This window comes from Poecilia mexicana, unplaced genomic scaffold (genome assembly GCF_051168715.1).
Source record: "Poecilia mexicana isolate PSO_F unplaced genomic scaffold, ASM5116871v1 scaffold_17, whole genome shotgun sequence".
NCBI classification, from domain to species: domain Eukaryota; kingdom Metazoa; phylum Chordata; class Actinopteri; order Cyprinodontiformes; family Poeciliidae; genus Poecilia; species Poecilia mexicana.
The window spans coordinates 15,479,924-15,493,801 of NW_028263386.1; the positions used below are offsets into that span (position 1 = coordinate 15,479,924).

The 13,878-nt window shown below is 39.4% G+C and overlaps 2 protein-coding genes across 2 annotated transcripts; one reads left to right on the forward strand and one right to left on the reverse strand.

The window, feature by feature from the left end:
* Positions 1-1,629: 1,629 nt before the first annotated feature.
* itm2cb (integral membrane protein 2Cb) lies at positions 1,630-6,199 on the reverse strand. Its single transcript, XM_014971868.2, has 6 exons — positions 5,950-6,199; positions 4,085-4,222; positions 3,775-3,966; positions 3,578-3,688; positions 3,338-3,488; positions 1,630-2,715 (listed from the first exon to the last, which is right to left on the reverse strand). Exons 1-6 carry the CDS (start codon positions 6,034-6,036, stop codon positions 2,624-2,626), a joined length of 771 nt encoding a protein of 256 aa, XP_014827354.1. The 5' UTR covers positions 6,037-6,199; the 3' UTR covers positions 1,630-2,623.
* A 70-nt stretch (positions 6,200-6,269) lies between these two features.
* hes6 (hes family bHLH transcription factor 6) lies at positions 6,270-11,968 on the forward strand. Its single transcript, XM_014971857.2, has 4 exons — positions 6,270-8,324; positions 8,411-8,497; positions 8,595-8,676; positions 10,170-11,968. Exons 1-4 carry the CDS (start codon positions 8,001-8,003, stop codon positions 10,562-10,564), a joined length of 888 nt encoding a protein of 295 aa, XP_014827343.2. The 5' UTR covers positions 6,270-8,000; the 3' UTR covers positions 10,565-11,968.
* Positions 11,969-13,878: the final 1,910 nt, after the last annotated feature.

Here is a 13,878-nt window from a genome sequence, read left to right on the forward strand (position 1 = left end):
TAAGGGGAAAATCAATCTAATTGAAGTAGTTTTAGAATGCTATTTTACTTTTTTAGCATGAATTTCTTACAAGTTCAGTTTATATGGGTTATAAATATAATGAGGCAGATGTTCTTTCTCCTATCCACTCTCTTCAAAACAGGAGGGAAAAGAAGTTAATGTTATTCAAATGAGGCAAATTTGTGTTGAGTTTTGGGAGTCAGGGAAATAGTTGTAAGAAAGTCTCCAACCATCTAAACAGACACACATCGACAGTCAGGGTAAAAGCATCTAAAAATTTAAAACAGTTGTAACTGTGCCAAGAAGGACTGCATGAAGACAGATGCATGATCTGATCGCCATGACCGTAAGTCTTAAAATGAAACAAACTATGTGCAAAACAGTGTGACAAAATCTACTGTCCTGAGGTCACCAGAACTACATCCCCTTTTTCTTTTGGTTACCTTCACTCGTCCCTTGATCTTGAATCTCATCAAAATGTCCCAATTAAAATGTTAGACTCCTTGAATGAGTTTCTCAACACAGATGATTTAGTTGTGCAAACAATTCATCCAAACATCCTGTACACAGGATCCTGTAGGCATCATCCCACATTTTGTAAATATATTCTTGGAACGAAAAAATAAAAAAAAAACTATTACACATGCATTTTTTTTTAATAACTGACTCTAAGTTTTATATTCTGACATTTTCTGACATAAGTTAAGTACATTCTTGCTTTCAGCTAATCAGGTACGTCGACATTTATTGTGTTATATTTTAAATAGGCCACTCCACAATATATGTCTGACTCTACAAAATAGTGTTTTGGTGTCTTTGTTCTGTGGAGTGGCATACGTTTAGCGACATTTTTGTATATAGGCCATTATGACTCACTGCCCAGAGTGGCAAAACGTGGAGGTTGGCATGAATGGTAAAACGATAAACGGGCTGAGTTTATCTAAAGCCTTTCTGGTCAAATAAGCCAGTCAAAGCACTTTGCACCAGAGTCACACTCATAAATGTGCACGAATTCGCACACAGATCATCAGACAGTGTCGGGTAAAATGCCTTGCCCAGGTTGCACATCAAACTGGAACCAGACCAGCAACTCTCAAATTAAAACTATCCATTGACAAACAGTCACTTATTGAGAACTCGGCAAAAGCAAGTCTCAAAACCAGACTAAAAACTCTCATTCATTTGCACCTTAAAACAGCTTTCTGTTGCATTTTTGCCTTCCAGTAACTGGTGAGCCCAAAATTTATCTTTTGATTCAGAGCTTCCAATTTGAGAATAAAAATAAAGGCCTTTTAAAAAAAAAAATAATAATTATATATTAAGTTGCTTTCAGCAAGACATTGCAGTGATTATAGTCTTTAAAAGTGCAGCTCCAACCACTTCATTTCTGAATGTGCCCATTAAAACTTGATTTTCAGATTTAGAAAGCTTTGTCCCTTTCAATTAGATCACAGAGACACCTTTTGAGAAAATGTGGGCTAAAATGTAAAACTAGATCCAGTCTAAATGAACTTTTTATAACTGATTTTTTTATGCTGTTTTGCACATCCTCCAAAGATTGTGCCAATAATTGTACCGAAAAATCCTAACTGTGCTCCACCGATAGTGAGAAAACTCCAAAAGACAAAGAAAGTTTGATTGTTTATTTTTAAAGCAGCGAGATCTTACAAGAGAATTTAGACTGTACAGTCAGATAAAGTGTCAAAAACAGTGAAATATGAGCACGTGTACATCATAAACACACCTAAAAATGTCATTTATGATAAGACTCGTCAACAATGTAGAGAACGGAAGTCAGAAAGGACGGAGAGGAGGCGAGAGCTAAAGACAAACAGCTAAATCTGAGTGAGGAAGAGCAAAAAGAAGTAGTTTTTTTGCCTTTGATATCATCTACAGTAAGTGATCTAAACTATAAAGCACTCTTCAATATAAATATTATATCCCTTACAACTACGTGTAGCATCACTGACTGCAGACTTTGGTTCCCTTTGTCCCTCTACAGCACTGCTACTAATTACAGTCTAAAGCCGTATATAACCCAAGGAGTAGTAAAGTGTGATACCAAAGGAAAAAAAAAAAAAAACATAAAGTGATCTCTCACAAAAACAAGTTTTGATAAAAATCTATGCATGTGTAACAATGTGATATTAAGAAGAAATTTTACAGTATATATATGTATATTGCTCAGGAACAATCAATTATATACAAAATTCGGTAATGATATAAACAAGCAAAATGAACATCTTAACTACATGAGGTATGTTTTGCCCTTTAAATGATTTTTTTTTTTAAATGACCAACAAACGAATACAAACAAAATAAGAGCAAATCTGGTTTTCTGATGTAACTGTCACAGACTGACTGATTTGACTGAGATTAATATCTCCTGCTCTTCAGGACAAGCCATAGATAAATCCAAGCACATCACACGTACAATCCAAATTAAAAAGTAAGACATTAACAACAAAAAGAGCAAAGATGAGACAAAAAAAAAAAAACTCTTAAAACCAAAACGAAAGGACAACAGTTTGCTCTTAAAGTGCAGCATAACGCATAAGGAATTCAAGAGGTATGGTTTGAAATTGGCTTCAGTGTCGGATGGCTGTGATTTCCGCCTCAGATTTTAGAATCGGTCGCAGATGATGGTCTCGACCACAAACGTGTTCTCAAAGTGACGGATTCTGTGGCACTTCTTTGCCTCGCGCCTCTCGATACCTGGAAGAGGCACAGAAAGGGAGAGAAACAAAAGGCGCGTTGAGAAAAAAAAAATCTGCTCTGCACTGAAACTCCTCGTATTACTGGTGCAGCTGGCATGCCTCCGGTGCCCTATTTGATTCAGCACCAGTCTCATCCATATATGTACTCAGGGGGAAGTTTGCTGCATCATTTCTAAAAGATCTCACGCCGACTGAGGGACGCAACGCCAGAGTTATCTTTCATGCGCATCACTACCTCCTCCACAAATGTGTGGACGTGTCCACTGCACTATGAGTGACTCACGTAGCAGGAGGAAGTTCCCAGGCTGTGCCCACACTCAAAAACACACACATAAAAACACACACACACAAATGTCTGTGATGGGAGTGAATTGCACACCGTCTGAAGTGCTCAGAAGGAAGACCCAATTTGGGTTCTGGTTCTGGTCACTCTCCGATTTTCTCCCACACACAGCAAATTTGAACTCTCTGATGGATCACAGTGACCCCTCTCCGCCTCCTCTCCTAAGCACATTGCATGGCTCACATTCTCACATTGTCTGGTGTTAAGAGAGGGTGATAACTAGGCGGAAGTGACCGGGGCAAACACTGCGCATAATTTCTCACAAATTCTCACTCACGTTGGCGCTGGTTGCGACGTCTGAGGCGGTACGTCTCTTTGCCAAAGCAGAGTCTGTGGATGAAGGGGCCCAGCTGCCTCATGTTCCTCAACCTGCCAGTCACAACCATCTCCTCTTGGACAATGTATGTCTGGGGAAGGTACGTCCCCCTCTGAGAGGAAGAGACAAAGCGGTCAGTAACGAGGGAACACCGTGTCCTCGCTCCTCTTTGGCGAGTGTTAAATCGCTCGTAATGCTCACCTTGACATTAACGAGCAGTTCCCACAGACTGCGAGGAGGCATCACAGCAGTTGTGTTCAACTCAGTGATGTAGCATTTGTCCAAGGCAATGTCGTAATAGGCTGTGAGGCCCTGGAATGAATCAAGAAGAAATATTAAGTCTTAAACACTCAAATGCCGCGAGTTTAGATAAGAGGATGAGACTCTTTATTGCCTACCCTCTGGAAGTCATGGACGATGTCTGCTGGGTCACTGCCCCCAAAATGAGGCACGGGAACACTGATCTGCTCATAGTTCTCCTCAAGGTAGATGCCCACGTTCTCCTCCAGTTCTTGGCGTCCTCTCAGGGGAGCGTAGACAGAGTCCTCGTAGATGACCCGGCAGTGGAATAAGCTGTCCTCTGGGATCTGCTGTGAGGTCACAAAACAAAGCAGTGTCAGCATGTTTTATTTTCAGTTGCATTGTCCAGTGAGGTAAGATTCGAGGTAAGACTTGTTTTGAGGTGGGAGAGTTCTTAACTCGACTAACCTGGGACATAAAGTAGAAGCGATAGATGTAAATGGAAGGCAGCACCAGTCCCAGGGTGAAGATGACGAGGCCAATGGCGAGGCAGCACAGGCCCACTGGAAAGGGTTTTCTGGGCTTCATGGGAGGAACCAGCCGCCCCTGTAAGGCAAAGAGGAAAAGACGACTGGTTAGACAGCAGCTCAGTAAACTCACACAAGGCTGCGCTTTTGTTCTACAATCGAATCCCGGATGACGCAACAGCTCACAGAGCCACGCTCTTCCTTACTGAGTCTGAATTGTAACAGAGTTAATTCTGACAGTTGCCAAGCTGTTAGTCAGGCGAGGAGATCTGGTAGACGTAGGAAGGACTGGAGTGAAGCACGCCAGATGCCCACCCACGGTCTCTCGGCCAAGCTTCTGCCTCTCCCATACTACTGTTGCCATGGAGAGCGGAAGCGGGGAGAACAGATTGTGCCAGCCTCTGACGAAGATGCTGGCACGTGGCCGTCTGGGTTTATTCTTGGAGCCCTACTTCAAAGCTCCATATCTGCCGATATTAAATCCCAGCTCACCAAGTGGGATTGAAAGAAAAAAAAAAAGGGAGGATGGCTGCGTAGAGTAGAGGGGTCCCTCGGCATAGGAGGGGGCACGTATTAATAGATCTACACGTATTGCGTATCTGCTCTGACGCCTCACCTCCTGTCTTGGCCAATCAGAACCCACTCCGCCTCTGACATCCTTCAGCTGACGTAAACAAAACAGATGAAAAGGGGTGTCTTCTCTGATGACTGATACGTCATTGAGTGGTTTTTACAGTGCAAAGTGGGCTGGGAGAAGAAGGGGGAGATTGAATAAAGACTATTCAGTGCCTGATATCTAATTATATCCTACTACTGGGACAGAGTGAAGAACGGAGGCTGAGAAAAGACAGAGCCAATGTGATCTATCTATCTATCTATCTATCTATCTATCTATCTATCTATCTATCTATCTATCTATCTATCTATCTATCTATCTATCTATCTATCTATCTATCTATCTATCTATCTATGAGGTAGATTTGACATGTTTCCATCTTCAGTTCCTCTTCTAAGCCTTTCTTCTTTATGTATCCATGAATTATTTTCAGGTTAACTCTTGCTCATTGCAAACACATAGTGTATGTCTAGTATATTATGAATTAAGCTGCACCCAAAGGACATTAAATACAAGGCAAAAACATTAATTATCACACTACTCATCCTGATGGATTCAACCCCTGCAGGACTGAAATAGTATAACATGCTCAGAATGGCACAACTGCTGCAGGAATTGCAGCAGGTTTTTTCTCTCTCTCTTTGTTTCCTCAGTTTTCTTTCTTGAGGTAAAAGTGCAAATAAGAATTGGAAGATATTATAGGTATGCACTGTATGAAGGACTGTCAGTCTCATCCATCTGTAATGCACACTTATGCAGACAGGTCTATTATCTGCAGTGTCCTCAAGGCCGGCCGAATGAGATGATGTAATGTCAACATCCTCAGACTGACACTGGCATGCACCGGCCCGTTATGCTGCTGCACAATTTACCCCATTGCCTGAACAAAACAGCTGCTGCAACCCTTCAGTCTGTTGTTAGAAATTGTAAAATTTACAGAAAATGCAAAAAATAAATTCGGGTTTTCATTGCACGTTAGATTACGTTTAAATATAGGCACATTAAAAGATTAAAGGTTTAAAATGAAATCCTATTACTAGCCGGAGAACGCATGACCAGACACCATGTGTCTACTTAGTTATATCCTGTGCAAAGGAGAATCTACTCTTGCTACAATAAAAGATAATAATAGTGCTAAAGAAAAATGCCACAACATGAAAACAAAAGAAAGATAAGATGCGCAAACTCACGTGAGCCTGGGGTAGAGTGATCTTGTCGACATCCTGGTCTTTCTCGGGCTTCTGCGCCGAAACTGACTGGAAGGTAATCTTCACCATGTTTTTGGTTTAGCTCAGTTTGTATTTTTATTTTATTTTTTATTTTTCTCTCCCTTTGTCTCCTGCCTGGTTGTGGTTCTGGATCAGCGCCGCGCTTCCATCCACAGCACCGGGAGGACTTTATAGCGCCGGTGCAGCCTCGCCCCCGGGAATCTGTGACATCAGAAGAGCGTCTTCTCTGACGTACGAGCGCTGTGTGGGACCGAGGGAAAAGCCTCGTCGTTGGTTTCAACATAAGAGCTAGCGCTGCTTTAAAACGTTCGTAGACAGTGTAAAGTGCACGTAAATAGTTTAAATTATGTATTTTGTGAGCTGGTTCGCATAAAACACCGACGGATTTGCTTTTCAACCCGTTTTACAGCGGAAAAAAATGCATCTTAAAACATTTTCCAGACATTAAGCTACCTCGTGCTTTTACTTTGAAGTCGAAATCCCAATATGGTATTGTATTCCGCATTTTATTTAAAGCTGAATATCCTCCCCACATCCCTGTTCCGAACACTATCGTCCGGAAATGTTGTGATGTTACAAATTGGCTCAGCCAGAAGCTATACTGCAATAAAGTTATCAATAGGTTATTGCTACAGTTGATGATGATATTGCAGATAAAACCTGTATACTACTGTGTATAATAATCAACATTAGACTGGCTGGGATGATTATATCATTGAGCAATTTAATTTAAAAAAATCAGTGATGACTTACGTAAACGTCTGTGTGTTTAATTGGTCAAAACAAATAGAGGCTAAATCAGATGATACATTTGTATGTTACACATGTCTTACTTAAGGCATCCCCAGCAGGTAATCTATGATCTGTGACACAAACAGTGGGCATCAAAAGCCATCCATGTGCTACAGTATATCTCCCTTGCAAACTGACTATTCATGATTACAGTCAGCTATTTACCATATGCACATGTGAAACAGTGACCATCTCACATGCTACTGAGAAAGTCCTTGTTTAAATAATGAGAAGTCACAAAGGAAATGTTGCATTTCCTTAATTAAAATGATAGTTCAAAGCTATAAAAAAACGCTTAGTTAGCTTTGATGAAACTGAAAAAATGAAAACAAAAGAATGTGTTGGCAGACCTTAAAAAAGGAGGAGGGGGTTGAGCTGTTACAGAAGTTTAATAGTAAGACCTGAGTAAGTGCAATGTAGCTGGTCTTTTTTGTTGTTAAATAATATACTTCTTGTCATATAATGTCAGCTACATCTATTGTTTTAGCTTGCATTGCTAAAATGGTCACTGAGGACGACTGTTACACAATCCACCTGGTTTTCCTGCTAACAAATGTCATGCATTAATAGCAGTCTAGTGTACATATGTAAATAAAAACATAAAATAATAATACAGGTGCGATGTAGCTGGTCTTTTTTGTTGTTAAATTATATACTTATTGCCATACAATGTCAGCTGCGGATTTTCCTCCCTTTGAATGAATGTGATCAATGTGACAACGTTATTTTGCAAGTAAAAGATAGAACATTCATTTTTACTTTCTTTTTACACACTGTACCTTAGATGGCAATAAATGAGGTCATGTGCTCATACTTGTTCTCTTTTCTCAATAGACTAAAATAAAGGAACTGAAATAACACTTTATGAAGAACAAAACGAAGAAAAAAAACAAAAACACGAGAAAGTAAAACAACATTGAATCGGGACCTTTGCAGTTTGCCTTCTTTACAGCTTTTTAAACAGGAGTTAATTGGTTTTCATTTGTCAACTGAATGTTAGCAATTAAGAATTAATTAACCAACCTTCCTAATGACGTGAGAACTGTCCCTGATAAGCACAACTTAATAAGGGCTTAGCCATGCAACTAATAAGGAAACTGATGTTGAATTGTATTTGTTAAGAGCAGTGTGCAACAAACTATCTGCGACTGAACATATGATCCTGAATGCATAGTTTATAAGTTACTTCAACTCTTTAAAGTTCGACTGCACATCATCGCATGTCTTGGCCCCGCGGTCCAGGACCCCTGTTGATAAAGAGTACGGGCGTTGCGCGCCTTCTCTGTCTTTACACCCAGTTCATCCATTTATATGTAAATGAGCCACGTATACAGCCGCAGAAAGGCCCCCCCCCCGGCAATAACAGCCCATTCTCTGAAGGAGTCAACTACCGCACGGCCATCTGTCCCCCACACGGACTCCAGCTAACGGCTTTCTGGAAAACACCCCAGCAGCCTCCTGGCCAAACTTCAACCATGGCTCCGGTACGCAGCAACACCAGCGGAATGAATGGAGGTGACAGCGAAGCACAATCTGACAGGAAGGTAGGGTATGGAGATTTTGGGAGCTGCGACAGAGCGCAGAAAGTAATAACCATGACCTCTCTTGTCCCTCGATATTCTTCCTGTAGATGAGGAAACCTCTTATGGAAAAGAAAAGAAGAGCTCGCATTAATGAAAGCTTACAAGAGCTCAGGATTCTCATCGCAGACTCAGACGTAAGTGAGCCTTTTTATTTAAATGACCTCACGTCGATGTGTCCTTAATTGAGTTAATTTAGCTCAACCGGTGGCTGCTGCTTTTCACTCGCCGCAGTTACAGTCGAAGATGGAGAATGCTGAAGTTTTGGAGGTGACGGTGAAACATGTAGAAAGCATCCTGCAGAGCCGAGCACAAGGTAAAAACCCCTGCTACTGTATAGCAGCATTTAAAATAAGGTTGACCTATAGCCTACAAAAAAAAAAAATAAATAAATAAAATGTTTTGAACCGAACGAAAACAGCCTGTAAATAACTTTAAATAATTCTTCCGCGAAGAAATATAGTTCTTATTATTAGCGGATACATATTTTCATCCCAACATTTGAGTTGTAACCTCAGTTGAGGTCCCCAGTTGACAAGTACAGGGTCTTGAGATCCTCCTTAAGAAATAAATGTAAATTTATGAATGTATGAATATATACATGCGTGTCAGGACAATTTTAGCACATTAACTTTATAGGTATATCAAAGACTAGCCCTCAAAAATGAAACATGACCATCTAAGAACAAATCACCCGTCATTTATTTATATGTAATTATTTTTAGAAATTATGCATGGCATGGAGAAAGTCTTGATTATCCCTACAGATAAACATGAAACATGACTTTATCTGTAAGTCATGATGACCTACAGATAAGTCAACCAAACATGCATATACATGCATGTATATTGTGTATACTATGTATACACAATATACAGAGTATATAAATTTTTCACAATATATTATCAATTTTAAAGTTGCTGATCAATTAGAGCTGGTAAAAATGAAAACACAATTAATTGTGATGGCCTTGAGTATTGATGGCTACCAGGAGTGGTGGGATTGTGATGTCACGTTCTTCACTTGACTCAGACTTTCTTCATAGTTCTGTATTTTGCAGAGTTAAAATTTTCACCCATTATTTACGTCAGGATTTAGTGTGGCTAGCTTCTTCTGGTGCAGAATTATGATGCGCCCTTAACATCAACGACGTCAAAGTCTGATAAAATGAGACATGGCTGTTCAGACTTTGAAAATTATCTAATTTAGTACCACACATTGAATTGGCACAAATCAGATTGTTATTTGGGGGGCGGGAGTGAAATGATCTGAATAGGGCCATTCAGACTGACATGAAAAAGGTCTATATGGGTCACAGGTGGGAAAAATAAAATGGATTTGGGTCACATTTGCCTGCTGTGTGAACACAGACTAAGAGATTAATAAGTAGATATTTTTTTTTAAATTACTCAATATTGTTTTGTTGCAACAAAGCATATTCAATAAACCCAGTTTTGCTGAAAACAGTAACAATGATATATTTTTTAAAAATATATAATAAAAATAATATTTTGTGTTGTTTGGTTTATCATCAGAAGTACTCAAAACCCCCAGTTGGTAAAATAACGTAACAAGGGACTTCAGCGCCAGTGAGAGGACTGGAGCACAAACAGCAGATTTGTTGGTAGCAACACTAATGATGATGTTTTTCAATAATTTCCCAAAATTCCATAATGTTGCAACAGATTGACTGACTTGTACTGCTCGCATACTCAATCAATAGTTTGGCTCAGACACTACTGAGACCACAGTGGTTGCCTTATTTGACATTTAAAATACCGTTGTGGCTGCTGTATGTCTTTCTCCAGAGGTGGACACTCTGAACAGGGAGGCCAAGGAGCGTTTCGCCGCCGGCTACATCCAGTGCATGCACGATGTGCACACGTTTGTGTCCTGTTGCCCTGGAATAGACCCCGCCATTGCATCTGAGCTGCTGAACCACCTCCTGGAGAGGATGCCCCTTAATGACGAGGAGCATCTTGATGAAAACAAGCCAGCCTGTAGTAGCGCTCGGCCCCTCCCTGAGAGTATGTACGCCAGAGTGGTGTCCCCGGTCACTTCCAACACCTCCACTGACGACCTGAGCTCCGACCTGGATGAGACGGACTCGGAGCAAAACCAAGCTTCCTCCACAGAGGAGGTAGCTAGCCAGCACGCATCGTCTGGCATGACTTTCTCAAAGCCAATGTGGAGACCTTGGTAAAGAACTTTGAAGAGGCTTGTGTAAACTAGTTGATTATTGGTTATTGCTAGAATGTACCGGATAGGCTGTAGTTCACTACAAAACATCCCTGAATGGGCAACAGTACAATGTCTCTGACAGTGGTTCTCTTTTTTTTATTTTTTATTATATACTATCTTCGTGATTTCTCCAAGTACCACCATCTTGATAGGCTTTTTAACACAGTAATAGAACAGAACTTGGATCTTTTGAACTTGCTGGGTTGTGTCATAGAGACACAAAATCATTCTCAAAATCATTCAGTCATTCTCATTTATTGGCAATGCATGATTGGTTGAAAAATGCGTTTTAAATACATCCTCCATTTTTACACATAAGTTCAAATTTCTGAGTTTAAAGTTGAAAAAGAATTAATTAATTAAAAGAAAGTTGAAATCCCCAATGGTAAAGTCAGTGGGTGCTTACAATCTCCAACCTCACAATCCAATATGGCTGCCCTGACATTAAATTTAGTACATCTGGCAACTTGTGTATTATTAAACTAAGTCACACACAATGTTGTACAGTCTTTTTTTTAATTAGCATATGGCAACGTTTTTAATGAACAACAGGTAATGTGCTTGGATTTACCTTATGAACAATTATTTCAAGATTTTCTTTTTGAAAACCACTGTTGTCAGTCCACCTGTCACTAGTCATACATGCACCACAGTTTGAGAACCATATGTCTAAGGCTATGACTCTTACACTGTTGCGTTGGTGGTATTGACGCTCCATATAATTGCACTTCTATTTAATTGAAACGCTGACTCACAGAGTACTGTACAATGTCCATTTGTGAATATTTTCTATACCAGACTAATTGCAGTTAGACATGCAGGATGAGTCTGGACTTCTATTGCTAAAACTGGCTATGGTTGTCATTTAGCAGAACAGCAGCTAGCACTGGTTTTCTGACATCCTACCATATCAGTACCTATTAACATAGCATTGTGTTCCAATAAACACTCAAGGAATCAAGATCCCTGTCCTGTTCTGTCCTGTTTTAAAATTATGTCATTACTTTAAAAATTTTTTAAGTCTTCAAAAAAAAAAAAAAGCTAGGGAACCACTTCGGCTAAGACATAAAGAAGCTCTTTGCAAAAATGTATCAAAGCTGCAGTTGAAGTATTTAATGTTGTAAAATGTAATAAAAATAGTTGCAGAGATCATTGATGTGTACATTCTGCATTTAAAAGTGTACAGGCTCACCTTGATAAGGTGGTGAATGCATTTGTAAATATGTACTTGTTTTAACATTTAATTGTTCCTCTCCAGATACATTGTTAAATTATTTCCTATTTAGAAAGTCGAGGACTGCGTATTTATAGTGCATTAGTAAGCTACCTCATCCAGTTTAAATAAATAACTTTTTTTTTAAACAAAGACCTCTGTGGACATTCTATTTATGCACCTTTCTCGCTCCTAAAAAGCGACTTTTACACAGAACGATCCCACTAACCACCCACCCTCGTCTGTTATAAAGATTTACTCTGCAGTTGTGGGCCAGATTGTGTGAACACTCCCTCTCTCTCTTTCGCTCGCTCGAAGATTTCTCTGCACGTCGTAGGCATTTGTGAGGTGTGAAATGAGTAATCGCTCCTTTTCTAGGCCTCGTTCTGAACATGTCAAATGGGTTTTATAGCTCTGAGCTCAGCTTTTATATGTTTTTTTTTAATACCTTGGAAACATGGATGGTCATGAGAATCAATTTCCTATAAGCACCAGTTTGTCATAATGTACCGAATTAGGCTGTAATGCCCTTTGGGTGTGCGTTCAATAGCAAATTATTGAACGGCTTCAGGATCAAAAGCGAAGGGAAGATGTGAAGGGAAAATGTTACTCAGCTCTTCCAGATTTCAGATCAAACAGTACTTCTGAGAACGCTCTGAATCCATCTTTGGTCTCTTGTCATCTCCTGTGTTCCTGCAATATTCACTGAGTGTCAATTATTTTGCAGTCAACGGTCCTAACACCTCTACCAGCTCTTGTGATTGTGACAATTTAGAAAATGACAGGAGAAATATTAATACAATTAAATAATCCTTCTACAGCACCACTGATAAGGTTCCATACCCGTTGATTTTTTTTATTTTTATTTATTTTTTCGGGAAGGATCAACACATGGCAGTGTGCAACTGTAAATTAGAAGGAAAATGTATTTTGCAAATTAAAAATCTGTAAAGTGGGGCATTTATGTTTGTGTGGCCCCCTTTATTTACCATTAAATAAAGTGAATTGCAGCAGATTGGCTTCCACCTCGGTATAAAAATGGTTGTCAGTGAACACTAGTGAACAAACAACATCGGTAAACATCCTAGACAGATCAGTAATGCAATTGTGGAAAAGTTGAAAGCACGGTTAGGTTATAAAACATTGTCCTTCATCTCAAAATAAAGAGAGAATTGCCAAAGTGGAAACATCCCAGTCCAGTAATCAGAGAAAAAGGCAATAATCCAATGCTTCTCTGGAGGAGATGCAGAGATCCTCAAAGACGGTCTGTTTGGAAGAGTGGCAAACAGAAATTCATGAGAAGTCCATCTTATTGCAGGTTATGCAAAAAAAAAAAAAAAAAAAAACTGTGGCTAACACAAAACTATCACTCCTCAACTATCACTCCACACACTACCCGGAACACACGCTGTCGGTGAACCATAGATGTGGCAGAACTAAGGTGTGGGCAACCTGTCAAGAGGCTGCAAAAGACATCACTTTCCAAAAAAAAAAAAAAAAAAAAAAAAAAAAAACGCTAAACAGCGCGACAGCCGGTTTAGATCGAAATATATCCATGTGTTAGAATAAAGTCAAGACATAAATACAGTTGAGAATATTGAAAACTGATGTGATATGAAACGTAAAGTGACTAAAATATGAAAAGCTCCGCTGCATGAATACAAATGCTGTATTCTCTGTATTCACCAGACGTAATACTGACGACTGGCTGCTTGGAGAATGTTTGGACACGTCTGAAGTATAATCTTCAAAAAATATATATGCATATATTTGAGAAACACACATTCTTTGTCACGCAGTATTTGTCTAACATCATGCAAGAACATATATAGCCTACGTAATAATAATAATAATAATAATAATAATAATAATAATAATAATAATAATAATAATAATAATAATAATAAACCTGTTGAAGTATTTCTTGTTCATGTGAAACAACTACGGTTTCACTTCATTGTTTCAAGAAGAAAGAACGAAAGAAAGACCGGATTTGCGGATCAGCAGATGTAAATAAGCGCAGCAGGCCAGCAATTTGCACCTTGTTCTAAATCTGTAGCCTA

What these genes read in the sequence shown, in the direction of transcription:
- itm2cb (XM_014971868.2), bottom strand. Translation starts at nt 6,036, where the DNA reads ATGGTGAAGATTACCTTCCAGTCAGTTTCGGCGCAGAAGCCCGAGAAA. An exon ending in GCTTCTACTTTATGTCCCAG is followed by an intron (nt 3,967 to 4,084) that starts GTTAGTCGAGTT and finishes GTGACCTCACAG; the next exon opens with CAGATCCCAGAGGACAGCTT. An exon ending in AACTGCTCGTTAATGTCAAG is followed by an intron (nt 3,489 to 3,577) that starts GTGAGCATTACG and finishes TCTTCCTCTCAG; the next exon opens with AGGGGGACGTACCTTCCCCA.
- hes6 (XM_014971857.2), top strand. Translation starts at nt 8,001, where the DNA reads ATGTCTTGGCCCCGCGGTCCAGGACCCCTGTTGATAAAGAGTACGGGC. An exon ending in AAGCACAATCTGACAGGAAG is followed by an intron (nt 8,325 to 8,410) that starts GTAGGGTATGGA and finishes TTCTTCCTGTAG; the next exon opens with ATGAGGAAACCTCTTATGGA. An exon ending in TTCTCATCGCAGACTCAGAC is followed by an intron (nt 8,498 to 8,594) that starts GTAAGTGAGCCT and finishes CACTCGCCGCAG; the next exon opens with TTACAGTCGAAGATGGAGAA.